The 22,500-nt window shown below is 41.5% G+C and overlaps 2 protein-coding genes across 6 annotated transcripts in view; both read right to left on the bottom strand.

Moving 5' to 3' along the window:
• The window catches only part of LOC139747315 (uncharacterized), a 34,929-nt gene extending 28,027 nt beyond the window's left edge, over window positions 1–6,902 (bottom strand). For all 5 annotated transcript variants that reach the window (XR_011712372.1, XR_011712374.1, XR_011712373.1 and 2 more), the window contains exon 1: window positions 6,839–6,902. The gene's annotated coding sequence lies outside the window, so the exon portion shown is untranslated. The remainder of the gene's footprint in view (window positions 1–6,838) is intronic.
• A 2,146-nt stretch (window positions 6,903–9,048) lies between these two features.
• The window catches only part of SerT (Serotonin transporter), a 159,877-nt gene continuing 146,425 nt past the window's right edge, over window positions 9,049–22,500 (bottom strand). The window contains exons 11-14 of the mRNA XM_071659891.1: window positions 21,892–22,037; window positions 21,245–21,445; window positions 18,552–18,713; window positions 9,049–13,376 (exon numbers count right to left, since the gene is read on the bottom strand). Of these exons, the coding sequence (XP_071515992.1) occupies window positions 13,293–13,376; window positions 18,552–18,713; window positions 21,245–21,445; window positions 21,892–22,037 (593 nt within the window). The 3' untranslated portion in view covers window positions 9,049–13,292. The remainder of the gene's footprint in view (window positions 13,377–18,551; window positions 18,714–21,244; window positions 21,446–21,891; window positions 22,038–22,500) is intronic.

Genomic DNA, 22,500 nt, shown 5'->3' with positions numbered 1-22,500 from the left:
TGCAAGGAATAGAGTGAACTGGAACGATGTGGTATACCGGGGTCGACGTGCTGTCAATGGATTGAAGCAGGGCATGTGAAGCGTCTGGGGTAAACCATGGAAAGTTCTGTGGGGCCTGGATGTGGAAAGGGAGCTGTGGTTTCGTTGCATTATTACATGACAGCTAGAGACTGAGTGTGAACAAATGGGGCCTTTGTTTTCTTTTCCTAGCACTACTTCGCACACATGATGGGGGAGGGGGTTGTTATTTCATGTGAGGCGAGGTGGCGATGGGAATGAATAAAGGCAGACAGTATGAATTATGTACATGTGTATATATGTATATGTCTGTGTGTGTATATATATATGTATACGTTGAGATGTATAGGTATGTATTTGCGTGTGTGGACGTGTATGTATATACATGTGTATGTGGGTGGGTTGCGCCATTCGTCTGTTTCCTTGAGCTACCTCGCTAACGAGGAGACAGCGACAAAGCAAAATAAAGAAAAAAAAAAAAAAAAAAAAAAATATATATATATATATATATATATAAATATATATATATATATATATATATATATATATATATATATATATATATATATATATATATATATATATATATATATATATATCCCTGGGAACAGGGGATTAAGAATACTTCCCACGTATTCCCTGCGTGTCGTAGAAGGCGACTAAAAGGGGAGGGAGCGGGAGGCTGGAAATCTTCCCCTCTCGTTTTTTTTAAATTTTCCAAAAGAAGGAACAGAGGGGGGCCAGGTGAGGATATTCCACAAAGGCCCAGTTCTCTGTTCTTAACGCTACCTCGCTAACGCGGGAAGTGGCGAATTGTTTAAAAGAAAGAAAAAGAATATATATATATATATATATATATATATATATATATATACTCTGGATTGATTTCCGTGCATATAAATGTACTACAGTGGATATGTGCAAATGAAGAAACCACGATTCCGTCTGTTCCTGACGCTACACCGCTAAGGCGAGAGAAGCTATTTTGTAATAAGTAAATAACGTGGTCAATTTTATATTAAGTAAATGATGTGAGGTCTATAGAGAGTGAAGGGTAAAAGGGGGTGGGGGGAGGTGGGAACTAGTCTCTTTTACTGTGACACAGCGCTGGTGTCTGATTCAAGTAGAAACTGCAGAAGTTGGCAACATTCTGGAAAGGCGTGCGAAAAAAGGAAGTTGCCAGTATATAAATAAAAGCATCTTTATTAGATTTAGCAGTGCAGAGGGTTAGTTACGGTGAGAGTTTGAATGGAGAATATCCGGAGGATGTGGAGTGCTTTAGATTGATGGGTGTGGACATAATGAATGCAACTACGGAAACAGAAGAGTCGCAGGGTGGTTAAGGGGACGAAGGTTCTGGGCGCATCGAAAAATATGTGGAAAGAGCTCGTTATGTGGGAGGGCAAATAGATCATGTTTGAGGGCCTAGTTTTCCTGACAATGTTGTATAGATGCAAGACGACCTATAGATGAGAATGTGCGGAGAAGGGTGGATGTGTTGGAAATTAAATGTTTGGGGACAATGTGTTGTGAGGAGGGCTGACTAATTATAAGCAATAAAAGAGTGTGGTAATAAGAATACGGGTGAGAAAGCTAAAGAGCATATTTTGAAATTATTTGGACGTAGGGAGACTAAGTGAGAAGACTCTGACAAAAAAGATGTGTGAGAAGTGAAGGGGACAAGAGGGAGAAACCTAATTCAAGATGGATTTTTTAAGTGAAAAGGATTTTGAACGTCTGGGGCTTGAAAAGAAGCGTGAAAGACGTGCATGGGATAGAGTGAATTGGAGTGATGGGGTGTACTGGGGGCGACGTGCTGTAACTGGACTGAACCAAGGCATATGAAGTGGCCGCAGCAAACCATGAAAAACCCTGGAGCCTGGTTGTAGATTGGGGATGAGCGCAGATGCGGCCTTTTGTTCGTCTGTTCCTGACGCTACATCGCTAATGAGACTGCAATCATATCTAATATATATATATATATATATATATATATATATATATATATATATATATATATATATATATATATATATGATATATATATGATTTATATTTACTTCATCATGCATGATCGCCGCTTCCCGCATCAGCGAGGTAGCACCAGGAAACGGACGAAGAAATGGCCCATCTACTCATTCTATATATATATATATATATATATATATATATATATATATATATATATATATATATATATATATATAAACGCCCATACACGCACATATACATAACAGACATATACAAACGTACACAGACATATACATATATACACGTGCACATATTCATAGTTGCTTGCCTTCATCCATTCATAGCGCTACCCCGCCCAACTGGATATAGCATCATTTCCTCCTGTTTCAGCGAGGTAGCGCCAGGAAAACAGGCAAAAAAGGCCACATTCATTCACACTCAGTCTCTGGCTGTCATGTGTAATGCACCAAAACTACAAAATCTTCCATGGTTTACCCCAGACTTTTCACATGCCCTGGTTCAGTCCGCTGACAGCGCGTCGACCCGGTTGCACCACATCGTTCTTATTCACTATTCCTTGCACATTTCTCATCTTCCTGGATGTTCAGGCCCCGGTCGCTCAAAATCTTTTCCACTCCATCTTTCCACCACCAATTTGACCTCCCGCTTCTTGTTCTCTCCACCTTTGACATATATTCATTTTGTCAATCTTTCGTCACTCATTCTCTCCATATGTCCAAACCATTTCAATAGACCCTCTTCTGCTCTTTCAACTACATTTTATATTTCCACACATCTCACTTACCCTTTCATTACTTACTCGATCAAACCACCACATATTGTCATCAAACATTTTATTTCCAACATGTCCACCCTCCTTCGCACAACCCTATCTATAGCCCATGCCTCGCAACCATATAACCTTGTTGGAACTACTATTCCTTCAAACATACCCATTTTTGCTCTCCGAGATAATCTCTCCTTCCGCACATTCTTTACCGCTCCCAGAACCTTCGACCCCTCCCCCACCATGGTTCCATTCGCTGCTAAGTCCACTCCCAGATATCCAAAACTTCACTTCCTCCAACTTTCCTCCATTCAAACTTACATCCCAATTAACTTGTTCCTCAACCCTACTGAACCTAGTAACCTTGCGCTTATTCACATCTACTTTCAACTTTCTTCTTTCACACACTTTTCCAAACTCAGCCACCAACTTCTGCAGTTTTTCACGTCGTCTCTTCGATGTATATCAACTGACTTATATTTCTCTCTCTTGTGTCTCCCCTGATGATGTGATTATTAAACGAAAGTGCATTTGGGAACTTATCGTGTTTCATTTTCCCCGTGGACTCATAGGAATATCTTGATCACGTGCAAAATCGTGATCCTTTCCAATATATTTTTTTTTTTTTTTTTTTTTTTTTTTTTTTTTATACCTCGTCGCTGTCTCCCGCGTTTGCGAGGTAGCGCAAGGAAACAGACGAAAGAAATGGCCCAACCCCCCCCATACACATGTACATACATACGTCCACACACGCAAATATTCATACCTACACAGCTTTCCATGGTTTACCCCGGACGCTTCACATGCCTTGATTCAATCCACTGACAGCACGTCAACCCCTGTATACCACATCGCTCCAATTCACTCTATTCCTTGCCCTCCTTTCACCCTCCTGCATGTTCAGGCCCCGATCACACAAAATCCTTTTCACTCCATCTTTCCACCTCCAATTTGGTCTCCCTCTTCTCCTCGTTCCCTCCACCTCCGACACATATATCCTCTTGGTCAATCTTTCCTCACTCATTCTCTCCATGTGCCCAAACCACTTCAAAACACCCTCTTCTGCTCTCTCAACCACGCTCTTTTTATTTCCACACATCTCTCTTACCCTTACGTTACTTACTCGATCAAACCACCTCACACCACACATTGTCCTCAAACATCTCATTTCCAGCACATCCATCCTCCTGCGCACAACTCTATCCATAGCCCACGCCTCGCAACCATACAACATTGTTGGAACCATTATTCCTTCAAACATACCCATTTTTGCTTTCCGGGATAATGTTCTCGACTTCCACACATTTTTCAAGGCTCCCAAAATTTTTGCCCCCTCCCCCCACCCTATGATCCACTTCCGCTTCCATGGTTCCATCCGCTGACAGATCCACTCCCAGATATCTAAAACACTTCACTTCCTCCAGTTTTTCTCCATTCAAACTCACCTCCCAATTGACTTGACCCTCAACCCTACTGTACCTAATAACCTTGCTCTTATTCACATTTACTCTTAACTTTCTTCTTCCACACACTTTACCAAACTCCGTCACCAGCTTCTGCAGTTTCTCACATGAATCCGCCACCAGCGCTGTATCATCAGCGAACAACAACAAACTCACTTCCCAAGCTCTCTCATCCCCAACAGACTTCATACTTGCCCCTCTTTCCAAGACTCTTGCATTTACCTCCCTAACAACCCCATCCATAAACAAATTAAACAACCATGGAGACATCACACACCCCTGCCGCAAACCTACATTCACTGAGCAACCAATCACTTTCCTCTCTTCCTACCACGTACACATGCCTTACATCCTCGATAAAAACTTTTCACTGCTTCTAACAACTTGCCTCCCACACCATATATTCTTAATACTTCCACAGCGCATCTCTTATCCACTCAATCATATGACCTTTCTCCAGATCCATAAATGCTACAATACAAACTCCATTTGCTTTTCTAAGTAATTATCAACATACATTCTTCAAAGCAAACACCTGATCCACACATCCCTCTACCACTCTGAAAAACCACACTGCCTCTTCCCCAATCATGAATGCTCTGTACATGCCTTCACCCTCTCAATCAATACCCTCCCATATATTTACCAGGAATACCTCAAACAAACTTATACCTCTGTAATTTGAGCACTCACTCTTATACCTTTGCCTTTGTACAATGGCACTATGCACGCATTCCAATATATATATATATATATATATATATATATATATATATATATATATATATATATATATATAATATATATATATATATATATATATATATATATATATATATATATATATATATATATATTATCCCTGGGGATAGGGGAGAAAGAATACTTCCCACGTATTCCCTGCGTGTCGTAGAAGGCGACTAAAAGGGAAGGGAGCGGGGGGCTGGAAATCCTCCCCTCTCTTTTTTTTTTTTTTTAATTTTCCAAAAGAAGGAACAGAGAAGGGGGCCAGGTGAGAATATTCCCTCAAAGGCCCAGTCCTCTGTTCTTAACGCTACCTCGCTATCGCGGGAAATGGCGAATAGTATGAAAAAAAAAAAAAATATATATATATCTATATATATATATATATATATATATATATATATATATATATATATATATATCCCTGGGGATAGGGGAGAAAATACTTCCCACGTATTCCCTGCGTGTCGTAGAAGGCAATTAAAAAGGGAGGGGGGGGGGGGGGGGCTGGGAATCGTCCCCTTCCGTTTTTTAATTTTCCAAAATGAGAAAAGAGAAGGGGGCCAAGTGAGGATATCCCCTCTAAAGCTCAATCCTCTGTTCTTAACGCTACCTCACTAACGAGGGAAATGGCGAATAAGTATGAAAAAATTATATATATTAAGAATAACTGAACCACAAAGCCCACTAATTGTCAGTAGTAAAATCCCTGGAGAAAACGTGACAAATATATCCTCCAAAAGCGTTCCACTTCAATGGGATCTACTACATTGTTTCACTGTACACATGGTTTTCAGATACCAATACGTTATCCAGAATAACGGTGTTCATGTTCGCACAATTGTGCTTACATAAGCCTAAACTCTAACGAGAGTATAGTTTTGTAAAAATGATACTAAGTCGTTATGTAAACTTTACAGTAGGATGACTCACAGTCATCTACATAAACTTTCGTCATATGTAAACGAATCGACACTTACAAATAATCTACATAAACTTTAGTCATTTGTAAACGAATCAACAGTCTTATATAGTTATCTACATAAACTTTACAGCCATAAGTAAAGGGATCAATACATACAGTAATCTACATAAATGCGTACTCACTTTCCTATACCAGGTTCACATCACGTGTGTTCACGATTGTGCCATGCATGTCTACAATAGGTTCACAATAAGTGTCTAATGTTCTCATGGTTGTACCATACATATGTTTACAATATATACGCGTCTCGTGCTTAGACCTACGTACATGGGCTTATGTAATTCCGTGATAACGTCCATTTATGATTCGTCAAAGTATGTGCATGAGAATATGCGTTCATGTGTACAAGTCTCCGTTAATGTCTGCATGGTACAATCCATGCTAAGACTAACCAACTGAATTTCTGAACTCATTTCACCACAATCATGAGAAACTTTTGCGTGTAAGTCTGCATGAACATCGATCACACAAGTCTGCATTAACGTTATGAACTTACGCCATCGAATGATCACATAAGTAACATAACTACACCTAGCCTGAGCAGGGACAAGCTCGACTTTATCAGGTTAGTCAAGCGTTAAGCCTTATGTCCGTTTCTAATTCACTAGCACGTGAATTATTCCTAACCTGTTGCATACTGTATATGGCACACTGATCTAATCCTGAAATTTCGTGCACCGCATGAAATAACACTTTTAGATGAAGAAACATAGTAGTTAAGCCGTGATAATATATATATATATATATATATATATATATATATATATATATATATATATATATATATATATATATATATATATATATAAGAAATAAAAACTTATGTTGACTTCAGCTATAACCAGCAACGGTGGAAGTTCACATACTTACTATGAAATCAAACTTGCAAGAGAATGTCTGCGTGTAACTATCCACCGACGTCTGGGCCACTTCTGGTCCGTGGGTTCTGCCGATACTCTCTCAGAGAAGAGGTGGGTGGGGCTAGAGCTTCCATTTCCGCCATTTCATTGGCTAAAGCGCTTCATGAAAAAGAGCGTAAAGGGCCCCGCTAGTTCCAATTGGCTGAGATCCAAGGGGATCATGAACGTTTCGTTTCCTGACTGAATGTCTTTTGAGCATGATTTTGACATTGAAGGCCTTATGGATACAAGCTTGTCTTCCTAAACCTTCAACAATACTGAAACGCTGTATTTTAAGGATGTATATAAGCAGATACTTTACTACTGAAGGTCATTCTGCTGAGCAGGTGAGTTTTATTTGCAAATGTCAGGACTTAGTGCTGGCTGGGATAGGCAATGGCTAAATTAGTTCCACCGGAAAATAGATGACAAACTAGTCGTAAATTGATAAGAAATTAATCTAGATTTTAGAAAAGGGTTTGAAAGTCGTGGTGAGGGACGATGTGCGAAAGCAATGAAGCATACCGACGAGACCAATTAAACATATGATGAATGAAAGTAGTGGACAAAAATGATGAGAAATTAGTTGAAATGAGATGTAATAGATTAAAGACAGAAGTAAAAATGATTTTAGGTGAAATTAAGGCAGAAACTGAGGTTAGGAAACCTTGGCCTCAACATCTAATGGACGAAAGTTGGTGGCTGAAAATTCTGATTGGTGAGGTGGGTGATTATGAGAGTTGAGTCGATGAATGATATAAAGAACTGAACTGAAGATGGTCTGAGCCTGAAAAAAATGGCACTGTGCATATCAGTTATGAAACTATCAATGATTAGCATTGCCTACAGTAAGTAGCATATTAATGATGTTTGTACCGACTGAACTTCACTGACTTTAAGACTTTGTCCTAATTCACTGTGATTTGACATTTGGTCACACGCTGCACTGGCTGTAAAATATATCTGAACAGCTATAACGGAAATGATATGTACAATAGTACTAATGACCAATGTCTCGTTATCAGGAACATTATTGTCAAAAACCAAATCAACAATTAGGTCTGTCTGGTTTATACCCTTTGACAAGCTCTGGTTTATACCTTGTGGATATCTCACGTTCATAACGGACACCTACCCAATCATTTGAACATCAAACGTGGTATACTTGTTGGGCAAGTTCTTTACAGGCAAAGTTTGACCTCATACTTACATAGTCATGAATCGAAATGTCTTAACATTTTACTGAACCAGTTGGGGTTTCAGTCTAGATCACTGTATATCTATCTACACAACACTCCAGCCGGACAATGACTAATACTGCCAGGCCTACCAACTGTTCCCAGTGTATCAGTGGTTCCCAACTTACAATAACACAAATATATATATATATATATATATATATATATATATATATATATATATATATATATATATATATATATATATATATATATATTCCTATGAGTCCACGGGGAAAATGAAAAACGATAAGTTCCCAAGTGCACTTTCGTGTAACAATACCATCATCCGGGGAGACACAAGAGAGAAATATTTTCCAAGACAATCACATGTTTACCAAATGGCGTCCTAGCTTCGTCTCTTCGATGTATATCAACTGACTGTTATATTTCTCTCTTGTGTCTCCCCTGATGATGTGATTGTTACACGAAAGTGCACTTGGGAACTTGTCTCATTTTCCCAGTGGACTATAGGAATATCTTAGTCATGCGCAAAATTGTGATCCTTTCCAATATATATATATATATATATATATATATATATATATATATATATATATATATATTTGCCATTTCCCGCGTTAGCTAGGTAGCGTTAAGAACAGAGGATTGAGCCTTTGAGGGAATATCCTCACTTGGCCCCCTTCTCTTTCCTTCTTTTGGAAAAGTAAAAACGGGAGGGGAGGATTTCCAGCCCCCCGCTCCCTCCCCTTTTAGTCGCCTTCTATATATATATATATATATATATATATATATATATATATATATATATATATATATATATATATATATATATATATATACACACACACGCGCACAGTGTTGATAAATGTATGTATATCTACAATGGATTATGGCAATAGTTCTTCTATTAAATGATGATTGGACGCAGTTTACGTTAGAAAAGGGCAAAGTTATGTATTTAAGGACATGAAACAACCAGTCAACTGTCATACCGTGTATTTGATTAGCATATGACATCAACCAATATACAAGGCGTTCCTGGTGGGATCTGCATGCAAATGTTGTGCATCGAGACTGACGCCCTGGCCCACACAAGGTGCAGCATTGATGAGCACGGTGTTACCAATGCCACATCTGGTCAGCACGGGGTCACCAGTGACACCAACCTGTCATCATGGGCTCACCAGTGCCACACTTTGTCAGTATGGGGTCACCAATTAACACCTGGTCTGAACGGGGTCACCAGTGCCACGCCTGGTAAACATGGGATCACTAGAACCTCACCTGGTCAGCATGGGTTAACCAGTGCTACATCTGGTCCCCATAAGGTCACTAGTCCCAAACGTAGCCAGTGCGAGGTCATTAGTGCCACGCCTGGTCAGACAGGGGTCACTAATGCCACTCCTTGTCAGTATGGGGTCACCAGTGTCACATATATTTACGAAGGACAAGTTTACCACAGGTCAACATAGAGTCAGCACTGCTACACCAGGTCAACAAGGAGTCAGCACTACCACACCAGGTCAACACGGAGTCAGCACTTTCACTCCAGGTCAACACGGAGTCAGCACTCTCACACCAGGTCAACACGGAGTCATCACTACCGCATCAGGTCAGCTCGGGGTCAACACTGTCTCACCAGGTTAACTCAGGGTCAGCACTGCCACACCAGGTCAGCCTGGAGTCAGCACTGCCACATTAGGTCACATGGCGTCACAGCTATTCGGCAGTTTGCTACACAGATCATATATAGGTTACAGAGTTCTTAACTACAGTGGAAACAGACACTACACCGGCTGCCAGTCTTCTAACATTTCACTAATTACAGCTGCAGATGCAAGCTGGAGACATGAGGAGACACGGACGAAACAGACACCACAAACCACACACTCCTATACTCACTACCACCACAAACCACACACTGCTCCTATACTCACTACCACCACAAACCACACACTGTTCCTACACTCACTACCACCACAGACCACACACTGCTCCTACACTCACTACTCTGTAACCATAAGTATAAAATTATGAAACCTGGGAACTCTGTTTTGATGTAATTTTCTTGGTGTTTCATGCAGGGCAGAAAATAATCCATTTGTTTCCACAGATAAGATGGAGGAGGTTGGAGCCTCATCCTAACAACCAGTTACAAAAAAGAAGTGAAAGTAATAGAAACTCCTTCATCGTGACGTCACCAGATCCGTGGGAGACGTTCCCTTGCTGAAGTGGTAGTGGTGACGTCACGGATACGAAGCAGCATTCCAATGGGAGGTTCACATTATAACATTAACAACGATAACCGCCACGGGAGTCCTAGGTCCATGTAAAACTTCGTTTGGTCTGACTCACCGCACGAACATGGCCCTCCAGCCCGTACGTACATCGCTTGTGTCCGTCCATATGTTTGTCTTTAACAAACTTTTGATTTGCAATGTGAAGTGTTCGGCTGGTTAACAGCCTTTGCTGTTAAAATTACAGTTCTTGACCACACTTCTCATGTACTTCAAAAATATGTCGGTCATAGGCAGGAGGGACAGCGGGGGTGGAGGTAGGGCTCCCAGCGGCTGACACCCTTCTTAACATGGCTGCTTGTTAAATAGGGATTGAAGGCTCTTAAGGTTAACACTGAAGGTGCTGCTCCGCACCCACTTGGACATACACCTCTGTACAATGAATCATATATTTACGGAAGACAACAGGTTTGATACAAGTTAGAGATTAGTCTCGGCCGTGGACGTGGAGGAATCAGTGACCTGCACAGTTTGCCCGCCCACGGCCATGGCTGCCATACTCCGCTCATTACTACTTCACTTAATTTACACGTTTCTCTCACAACACTTACACGGAAGTAAACATGAATATAAACACAAGAGCTGCCGTCTGACTTGATGATTTCCTATATCTCAAAGTACAATATATAGAAGCAACTGTATCAATGATCCTTTACAAAATACGATGTATAGAGACAGCTGTTTAGCAGTGCTTCACAAAATTGGTTTACAAACGAGGTATGTCACATTTATGATGCCCAGAACTTCGGAAATATCTTAATATCTAAAGACTGTACAAAATCGTAAAATTGATATTCAAAATATCTTTGTATTTGCTGTGATAAAATATCATTTTTTCCATGTAACAGTGAATGACAACAATGAACACATTCGTAATTATCATGGTCATTAACAACTAGATCTACCGTGCAGGCAGAAGGCATCACTACTACAGTTATCAAACGTGGAAAGTTAACAAAAGATAGGAAGGAGGTTTCGATGTTGACAATATAAGCTTGTTTAACACTCATCACAACACGCGGCCACACCGCAGAAAACTGAACATTGCCGGCCTGGTTTAAGGGATGACTATGACAACATTCTCATTGCAGTACAATACTGAATATTTTAGGACAACCAATCAACACAGTTGAGAATGATTATGTGGACACTGGAGCATTGGCAATCAGTTCACTAACACATCAATGAAAATTAGATTTCAATGAAGCACAATAGGACACTAACACAAATAAATCACTTACAAAGTCTAGCAGGAACGGCCGATCACATCGCCAGCCAACTACAATACGAGCGATGAGTGTGGGAAAGGGCAGGAGGAGGAAGAGGAGGTAACGGAAAATGGAATACATTGTCTATACAGCAGTTGTGCATGTTGGTAATGATGAAGGTGTATGTTATAATGGCTGCAGTGTTTATGTTGTCTAGTACCATGTAATGACTATATTGACGAGGTACTTTTTACTACAAAAACAACACGTGAAGGGGTTAGCTGCATGGTGTTTGAGAAGGGGTCAGGTAGCATGAGCGGGTAGGAGAGGAGTTGGAGTTTTCAGTAATGGTAAAGACGACGGAAATGTGTAGGAAGGAAGTATATTGGTGGGTGGGAGATAAACATTCCATGACCAACATCAATTGGGTAATGTGAGTGTAAGACTCCAGGAGAGACAACACTCGTGTACAAGTACTCTTGATTAATCGCTGTACATTTTGTGACAACAACAGATTACGTACATGAGGACTTCTACATGATTTTTCTTGTGCAACACTATCTTGTCTCCGTGTACAAATTTCCCTCAGAAGTACATCCAAGAATGTATACATTAGACTGTTCTAGTGTGATATTGTTTTTCTTATTCTTTACTTGTACACGTTCAGTCGTGCAGAATGTGTTATATAGGTACAAGTTTGGAGACCTCACGTGTGCACAGACGTGAAAGCAGCTGTTGAAAACAGCAGACAAACCTGCCTGTTGCACAGGGGGAGTGTTCGTTTGTGTAGTGTTGGGTATTTTGTTGATTTCTTTGGATTGAGGCGAACACTGCTGAATACATCTGAACCATACACGTCCCTGGGGTGTAACACTGCTGTGCACACCTGAACCGTACACGTCCCTTGGGTGAAGAACTGCTGTGTACACCTGAACCATACACGTCCCTGGGGTGTAACAATACTATGTACACCTGAGCCATACATGTTCCCAGGGTGTAACTATACCTACACTGTTATCCACATCCTACTCTCTCCCTACCCTCTCCCTACCCTCTAGGTGTTCCTCAGGACACTGCCCCAGTCCTGGTTGTGTCCTGCTGTGTAGCTTGCCCAGTCCTGGCTGTGTCCTGCTGTGTAATCTGCCCAGTCCTGGTTGTGTCCTGCTGTGTAGCTTGCCCAGTCCTGGCTGTGTCCTGCTGTGTAACCTACCCAGTCCTGGCTGTGTAACCTGCCCGGTCCTGGCTGTGTCCTGCTGTGTAACCTGCCCAGTCCTGGCTGTGTCCTGCTGTGTAATCTGCCCAGTCCTGGCTGTGTACATCTGGGTTCATCTCCGAGGAGGTAACCCACTCGTAAGAGTATCTCGTACGCTCTATCACCTATAAGGTGTTCTAATTGCTGGCCACACTCCTGGCGTCCAGAACTCGGTGGGTCTCCTCTAGGAAGTCGCCTACTAGTACCACCATGTGAGATGAATTCAACGTGGAAATTGAGATGACGAGATGAGATGATCTTTCCCATCAACTTCACGAACATGAGACATCCTCGTCGGAGGTTCAGACACGATTGGCACAGTAAGCTCAAACTCAGATGAGGGCGGTGGAGTAGTAACGGTTCAGACATGGGTACGTGAAGTTCAGACGTGGGTACTGAAGGTTCAGACGTGGGTAGTGGAGGTTCTGACGTGGGTTTTCAGGGTTTAAAGGTGTGTACTGGAGGTTCAGACGTGGGTTCCATAGTGAGAGTTCATCTGGCTGAGCTGGGGAGGGACGAATTCTTCAGGTTTGATCATGGCCTTGATGCGCTGTGTGAGAGAGAATGTGAGGCGTTAGTTAATGAGAGAGAGAGAGAGAGAGAGAGAGAGAGAGAGAGAGAGAGAGAGAGAGAGAGAGAGAGAGAGAGAGAGAGAGAGAGAGAGAGAGAGAGAGAGAGAGAGAGAGAGAGAGAGAGAATACATTGAAGACACAACAGGGGGCCCATTGGCCCCTTTCTAGGTTATCTGTTTTGAACTTCAGTCAATCTGTTCCTATACTAAATGAATGAGGTAAGGATAGAGCAGTAAAAGTTTTCTCTCCACCCTCACATCCTCTGGCAAAAAAACAGTAGGCAGGAAAAAAAAAAAAGCATTGGTGAAATAAGCCAGTATAGAATCTAATAGGATAGAACAAACGGGGAAATCCTCCTTTAAAATCTTTATGCACCATCCCATCCTCCGCTGCACCTCAATATATTCTAAAGGCATAGAATAAGAAAAAGAAATCAATGTGTATATACATTTATGTATGATTTTCGGTCTGTGTTCTTCCAATAGATCCATAAATTGATGACAACTTTGTCTTACTGGTTCTTGAAGGAGTTCATGGTCTTTGTGTTTACGATGTTTGATGGTAAATTATTACTATGGTCAACGCTTCTATTTGCAAAGGGGTTTTTTCCCACATCTTTTAACTCTCAGTTTATTCCATTTGTCCTAGGAACTGTATTTTCTTGTATTCTAAGAATATCTTCTGCTAGTTTGTTAAGTTCTCTGAATCATTTTACAGTTCAGCTCATTTACAGCTCGACCTCCTATGAAAAGAATGGGATCAGGAACCGATCCTTACGGGACACCACTCGTCACGATCAGCCAGACTCGGGCTTGGCCATGTAAAATTACACGTTGTTTTCTGTAGATGCTCGTAACAAATCCATACATAGTTCGTTCCCTAATCCATGTGATTTTAATCTACATGGTAGTCTTTTGTGTGGTACTTTATGGAAATAATTTTTGGAAGTCAAGTTACATTACATTAAATGATACTGTTGAGTCACACTTGCCATACATAAAAATTAAAACTTTCTAGCAAATTTTTCTCTTGGTCTAGGAATGTCACAATTTTCTCTTGCATATTTATAGCCATGATCGTTTTACCTAAAACTGATGTGAGGCTAATTTGGTAGAATCTACAGCTAATCTTCTGTGTCCTTTCTTATGTATAGGGAAGACATTCGCCAGTTGCCGGTCTTTAAGTACCTTACCTTCCGTTAGTGATTAGTTATATATTTATTGGATTGGAAATATCAATTTCCAACAGACCTCCCTCAATAATCTTGATGTTGGGTTATCAAAGTCATCCTTCCAGTCGTTTGGGCTTGATTGATCTAAATATTATATTACTTCATAACTTAATAGCTTTAATCTGACGTCATCAGTCAGGCTCTTGAAACATTCTTTGCGTTGTAGCATGTACAGCTGGCTCTTCCTCCTCTGTATACATATCTATTTGTTTACTTTGCTATGTAGTTATTTGTAAATTCATCAAATGATATATACATACATATATATATATATATATATATATATATATATATATGTATATATATATATATATATATATATATATATATATATATATATATATATATATATATATATATATATATATATATATATATTTTCCAAAAGAAGGAACAGAGAAGAGGGCCAGGTGAGGATATTCCCTCAAAGGCCCAGTCCTCTGTTCTTAACGCTACCTCGCTATCGCGGGAAATGGCGAATAGTATGAAAAATATATATATATATATATATATATATATATATATATATATATATATATATATATATATATATATATATATATATATATTTCATTTATTATACTTTGTCGTTGTCTTCCGCGTTAGCGAGGTAGCGTAAAGAAACAGACGAAAGAATGTCCCAGTCCACCCATATACACATGTATATACATACACGTCCACACACGCACATATACATCCCTATACATTTCAACGTATACATATAAATATACATACACAGACATATACATATATACACATGTACAAAATACATACTTGCTGCCTTTATTCACTTCCGTTGCCACCCCGCCACACATGAAATGACCCCCCCCTCCCCCTACGCGCGCGAGGTAGCGTTAGGAAAAGACAACAAAGGCCACAATCGTTCACACTCAGTCTCTACCTGTCATGTATAATGCACCGAAACCACAGCTCCCTTTCCACATCCATGCCCCACAAAACTTTCTATGGTTTATCCCAGACGCTTCACATGCCCTGGTTCAATCCATTGACAGCACGTCGACCACGGTACACCACATCGTTCCAATTCACCCAATTCCTTGCACGCCTTTCACCCTCCTGTATGTTCTGGCCCCGATCACTCAAAATCTTTTTCACTCCATCCTTCCACCTCCAATTTGGTCTCCTTTTCTCCTCGTTCTCTGCAGTCTGTTGGGGATGAGAGGGCCTGGGAAGTGAGTCAGTTGTTGTTCGCTGATGATACAATGCTGGGGGCTGATTCAAGTGAGAAACTGCAGAAGTTGGTAACTGAATTTGGAAAAATGTGTGAAAGGAGGAAGTTGATAGTAAATGTGAATGAGAACAAGGCTTTTAGATTCGGTTGGATTGAGGGACAAGTTAATTGGAATGCAAGTTTGAATGGAGAAAGGTTGGAGAAAGTGAAGTGTTTTAGATATCTGGTAATGGACTCAGCAGCCAATGGAACCATGGAAGCGGAAGTGAGTCGCAGAGTAGGGGAGGAGGCGAAGGTTCAGGGAGGGATGAAGAATGTGTGGAAGGAGAGAATGTTATCTCATAAATCAAAAGTGGGTGTTTGAAGGAATTGTAGTTCCAACAATATTATATGACTGCTAGACATGGGCTATAGATAGGTTTGTATGGAGGAGGGTGGATGTGTTGGATATGAAATGTTTGAGGACAGTGTCTGGTGTTAGGTGGTTTGATCCGTTAAGTCATGAAAGGGTAAGAGAGCTGTGTGGAAATATAAAGAATGTGATTAAGAGAGCAGAAGAGGGTGTGTTGAAATGGTTTGGACATATGGAGAGAATGAGCAAGGAAAGCTTGACAAAGAGGATGTATGTGGAGGAAACAAGGAGAAGCGGGGGATCAAATTGGAGGTGGAAGGATGGAGTGAAAAAGATTTTGAGAGATCGGGGCCTGAACGTACAGGAGCATGAATTGCGTGCAAGGAATAGAGTGAATTGAAACGATGTGGTGTACCGGGGTCGACATGATGCCAATGGAATGAACGAGGGCATGTGAAACGTCTGGGGTAAATCATGGAGAGGTCTGTGGGACCTGGATGTGGATTGGGAGCTTTGGTTTCGGTGCATTACACATGACAGCTAGAGGCTGAGTGTTAACGAATGTGGCCTTTTTCGTTTGTTATCCTGGCGCTACCTTACTAAGGAGTGGGTCAGCGATGCTGTTTCCTGTGGGGCTGGGTGGCGCCGGCAATGGATTGACGGCAAGCAAGTATGAATACTTGTATATGTACATGTATATGTCTGTGTATGTGTATGTTTAGGTACGTGTATGGGCGTTTATATATATATATATATATATATATATATATATATATATATATATATATATATATATATATATATATATATATATATATATGTGTGTGTGTGTGTGTGTGTGTGTGTGTGTGTGTGTGTGTGTTTATTAGTGTTTCCTGGCGCCACCTCGCTGATGCGGGAAACGGCGATCAAATATTATAATGATAATAGATGATCCCATTTCCCGCCTTAACGAGGTAGCATCAGGAAAAGACAAATACTGATCTCATTAGTACACGTCCACTCCCTAGCTATCATGTTCTGTATAATGTATTACAACAAGAACAATGACATCATGACTGAACATAAGGTCTTCAGCTTCCATGTGCTGTACAAATGTATGAAACAAGAACCTACCACCCACGGCCAAACCAAACTGACTAACTCTATGGTTTACACTGATTTCTTCATGCAAACTGGTTCAGTCACTGACAACGCCTTAACTCCCATATGCTGTATCACATCGATCCAGTTCCTTCTTCCCAGTTAACGCCACTCGATCTCCTAGATTTTCAGGCCCTTGTACCCCAAGGTCTCCTTCAATCCAACCTTCTATTTCTTCTCAGTCTCCTTTGACTTCTGACGTCAAGATCCTCTTCGTCAGTTTGTCTTTGCTCGTCGTTTCCATTGGTCCAGATCATGTCAGCACGCCTAGATCGGCCCGCTCATTCAGACTGTGCTCACTGCCTCACCGCTCTCTTGTTTTGCCGTTCCTCATAAATCAATCCACTTCACACTATATATTGTCCATAAATATTCAGTTTCCAACAAATCCATCCTCTTTTTTCTCTGTGCCGGACTGTTATACCTCCAATAACATCCATTTTGGCATTTAAGAAACTGACCTCTCCTTCCACACGTCCTACTACGTTATCAAGACCTTAATCCCTTTTCAATCCTGTGACTCACTTCAGCCCCTATGTTTCCATCCGCTGCCACATCCGCTCCCAAGTAACTAAAGCCTTCCACTTTATCTAGGTCCTCGTCCTTCCCATTCATACTTACACCCTCGCCAACTTATCTCATCCGTATTCTGCACCTCAATACCGTACTTTTGATCATGATTACTTTTATCCTTCTTTCACACGCATACAAAGTCTGTCATCAGCTTTTGGAGTTTTTCTCTGGAGTCTGCAAGCAGAGCTACGCGTTTGTAAAACAGCAACTGATTTCCTCTCATGATCCTCATCCCCAGCATACTGTATGTCAACCCATCACTCCCAGACCTTCGCATTTACCTCCGCACCATTCAGTCCGAGGGAAGATTAAAGAGCCGTGGAGACATCCCACATCACTGACACAGACCCTCCTTCACCGGGAAACACTCACCCTCCTTCCTTCCGAAATGAACACATGCCTTCCCAACTCTCACGATAACAACTCCTGACTGCAGTTAGTAACCTCCATTTACCCAGCATGTTGGTAGCACCGCCCACGTGGCCCGTCAGTCAGCACAAACATCCATGAATTTGGATATATTATTGTGATGAGGTTGACCACTCACTGGGGAAACAAGTGGATAAACTGTTTCCCATAGTAACTGAACAATAATGCGTCAGACATGAGTAATATTAACTACGGTAAGACTCGTGGCTGAGGGTAAGGGAAGGTCTACATACCTCTCTGTAGGTTCCAGGGGTAACGAAGAACATGTAGATGATGTACAGTGGTATACAGATGATGGAAGAGCAGGAGAGGCACCACGCTAGCACTACTCCCCAGGCCGGTAGCTTCAGGTTGGAGGCGCCCTCGTCCAACATTAATGAGCACATGAATAGCACCTGTTAGGGTCGAAGGTAGTTAGTACCTGGCGTTGGCTTGTTAGGCTCATGGGCGTGTAGTAAATGGCGTCGGCTGGTTAAGGTTGTCGATTATATTTAGTACTAAGTATATACAAGTTAGTGTTAGGTATGTGGTAGTTAATGTCTTCTGTGTGGTAGCTTATACCCGGTGTGTTGTAGTTAATGTCTTCTGTGTGGTAGCTTATACCCGGTGTGTTGTAGTTAATGTTTACTGTGTGGTAGCTCATACCTGGCGTGTGGTAGTTAATGTCTTCTGTGTGGTAGCTCATACCTGGGGTGTGGAAGTTAATGTCTACTGTGTGGTAGCTCATACCTGGCGTGTGGTAGTTAATGTCTTCTGTGTGGTAGCTCATACCTGGGGTGTGGTAGTTAATGTCTACTGTGTGGTAGCTCATACCTGGCGTGTGGTAGTTAATGTCTTCTGTGTGGTAGCTCATACCTGGCGAGTGGTAGTTAATGTTTACTGTGTGGTAGCTCATACCTGGCGTGTGGTAGTTAATGTCTTCTGTGTGGTAGCTCATACCTGGGGTGTGGTAGTTAATGTCTACTGTGTGGTAGCTCATACCTGGCGTGTGGTAGTTAATGTTTACTGTGTGGTAGCTCATACCTGGCGTGTGGTAGTTAATGTTTACTGTGTGGTAGCTCATACCTGGCGTGTGGTAGTTAATGTCTTCTGTGGGAGCTCATACCTGGCGTGTGGTAGTTAATATTTACTGTGTGGTAGCTCATACCTGGCGTGTGGTAGTTAATGTCTTCTGTGTGGTAGCTCATACCTGGGGTGTGGTAGTTAATGTCTACTGTGTGGTAGCTCATACCTGGCGTGTGGTAGTTAATGTCTTCTGTGTGGTAGCTCATACCTGGCGTGTGGTAGTTAATGTTTACTGTGTGGTAGCTCATACCTGGCGTGTGGTAGTTAATGTCTTCTGTGTGGTAGCTCATACCTGGGGCGTGGTAGTTAATGCCTACTGTGTGGTAGCTCATACCTGGGGTGTGGTAGTTAATGTCTACTGTGTGGTAGCTCATACCTGGCGTGTGGTAGTTAATGTCTACTGTGTGGTAACTCATACCTGGGGTGTGGTAGTTAATGTCTACTGTGTGGTAGCTCATACCTGGCGTGTGGTAGTTAATGCCTGGTGTATGGCAGTTAGTGTTAGATGTATGATGGCTAGTGCTTGGTTTAGCGTCGTTAGGACCTCATATATAGTAGAGAAGGTCTGCTGTATGGTAGTTTGTGTTCGGTGTATGGTCGTTAGTGCCTGGTGTACGACAGTTAGTTTCAGGCATATGATAGTTATTGCCTCGCATTTGGTAGTTAGTGTCTGATGTATAGTAGTTAGTGCTAGTATTTGATGGTTAGTGCCTGGCGTATGGGAGTCAGTGCCTGGCGTACGGCAGTTAGCGCCTGGTACATGGTAGTTAGTGCATGATGTATGTCTGTAAAGGCCTGGTGTATGGTAGTTAGTACCTTGTGTATGGTGGACAGTGCCATGTGTATGGTAGACAGTGCCATGTGTATGGTAGACAGTGCCTGATGTATGGTAGACAGTGCTATATTCTATGATATATGACTGTAAATTCCTGGTTGTATAGTAATTAGTGCCTTAAGTATGACTAGTGTATGGCAGTTAGTGCCTGCTGCATGGAAATTAGTGCCTTGCGTATGGTAATTGTAAAGGCTCGGTGTGTGGTAGTTAGTGCCTGGATATGATGGTTAACACATGATTTATGGTATTTAGTTCCTGGAGTATAGTGGTTATTTCCTGAAGTATGGTAGTTAGTCCCTAGAGTATGGTAGTCAGTGCCTGGAGTATGGTAGTTAGTTCCTGGTTTATGGTAGTTAGTGTATGGTGTATGATAGTTAATGTTTGGTGAGGAACTAAGTTAGGGCCAAACACAGAATATTGCTAGGTGTGGGATAGTTAGTGCTAATGAGGGGGTTGTTAGTGCTGGGTAGCTAATGCTTGGTGAGTGGTAGTTAGTGCTAGGTGTGGAGTAGTTATTCTGAGTTGTGAAATAGTTAGTTCTATGTGGGGGGTTATTAGTGCTCGCTATTGGATATTTAGTGCTAGGTGCACGATGGTTAGTGCTAGGTGAAGGATAGTTAGTACTACGTGTAAGGCAGTTAGGGCTAAGTTTGGGTACTTGGTGTCATAATGGCTGCCAAGTAAGGTAACTAGTGCTACCTCTTGTGTTGGGTCACGTATAACATGTAAACAGTATGTACACTTACCTAACGTGTGTGTGTGTGTGTGTGTGTGTGTGTGTGTGTGTGTGTGTGTGTGTGTCATTGCGCGTCTTAACATGTATACCTGCTCGCACATATGTATTGACAAATGAAATCCAAAGATTTCCTTCATCTAGATAGTCCTATAACTCCAAAGTCCACACCCTACCCACACTTGACATGGCTGCCTGCTCCCCATACACACACCATCAGCAGTTTGATCCCACACCCACGCTCGACACGATAGTTTGGTACCCACAACTACACAACGGCTTGGAAGACTCACGAATATGAAGGTAGGGGAGATGTACTTCCAGCAGACGATCCAGAAGCGGCCTGGACGGAAGCCCAACATCTTTTGGATGTCGTCGGCGAAGCGCTCGGCGCCGTAGAACCAGCAGACGGCCATGGCCTCCACGAACACTATGAAGAGGATGGGGTTCCCCGTGCCGAAGATGTTGAGCAGGTCTACGATGTACATACCACCCTTGTCGTGGGGAATGAGACGTAAGGTTACCAGTGAGTTGTGAGTTATCATCTAGATATTCTCATAACAATGCTCCAAAGAACTGTGTTTGGGATGATTTTCCTGAATGGTGATCTCGACAGGAAAAGAAATGTTTTATCTGAACAGATGAAGAAAAGGTTATCTCCTACAACTTATGATTCATCAATAATCATACGAGATTAAGAGTAACTAAATATTAGGAGAGAATATTTTGTAAAGAATGAAATGAAACAAAAGTGGATAAAGATCAGGCATAGAAACCCTCATGATATAGGCTCTCACACTGAAATGTTTTCCATCATGGACTGACCCCTCGTGCCTGACAACAAGAACCTCCTTCTCGATATCTCCTAAACCCAACTCTTCGCTGCCTCGCACTGAAGTCTCATTTTTTACTTGGTAAATCTCATTCCTATGAGCCTTACGTAGGTTGTGGTGGGCAGAGCACAGATGTAGATGAAGACAAGCAAGGCGAGGACGAAGATCTCACGATTTCGACCCAAGACCCGAGGGTACTCGTCACACAGGCCTGTGATCATAGCCTCTAAACCACCGAAGGTGCTGTCCAGACCTGAGGTACACACGTAGATCACATTATTAGGGGTAGTTAGGGTTAACTATCCCTGCTGAGGGTTAACTATCAGAATACGTTAATTGAAAAGCTGTAAAGGTCGAATATTGATGGTCAACAAATCATAATTTTGTAGGTTACTTGAGGGGAAAAGATTGTCTAACAATCATGAACGTTAACTATTACATAAAACCAGTAATGACAAGTGCATGAATCAAGCGCTGACAATATACGTACCAGTAGTTTACTACGTTTAATTTTGCACAATAATGGTAAATACAAGTCAAAGTGGAATAAATGTAGAAACATTCAAAGTTTATTTTTCTAGATAAAGAAGAGTAAATGAATGCAGATAGCAACAGACGACTGGATCCCTTAGGGGGTATTTGTGGCAGTAGAAGATATGATAAGCACAGGACTTTGTATGGATAGAATAGAAAAGCTAACAGGATAAATCTCTGGT

This window comes from Panulirus ornatus, chromosome 68 (assembly GCF_036320965.1).
Source record: "Panulirus ornatus isolate Po-2019 chromosome 68, ASM3632096v1, whole genome shotgun sequence".
NCBI lineage: Eukaryota > Metazoa > Arthropoda > Malacostraca > Decapoda > Palinuridae > Panulirus > Panulirus ornatus.
The sequence above is the reverse complement of the archived record's forward strand: the minus strand, read 5'-3'. Positions and strand labels throughout refer to the sequence as shown.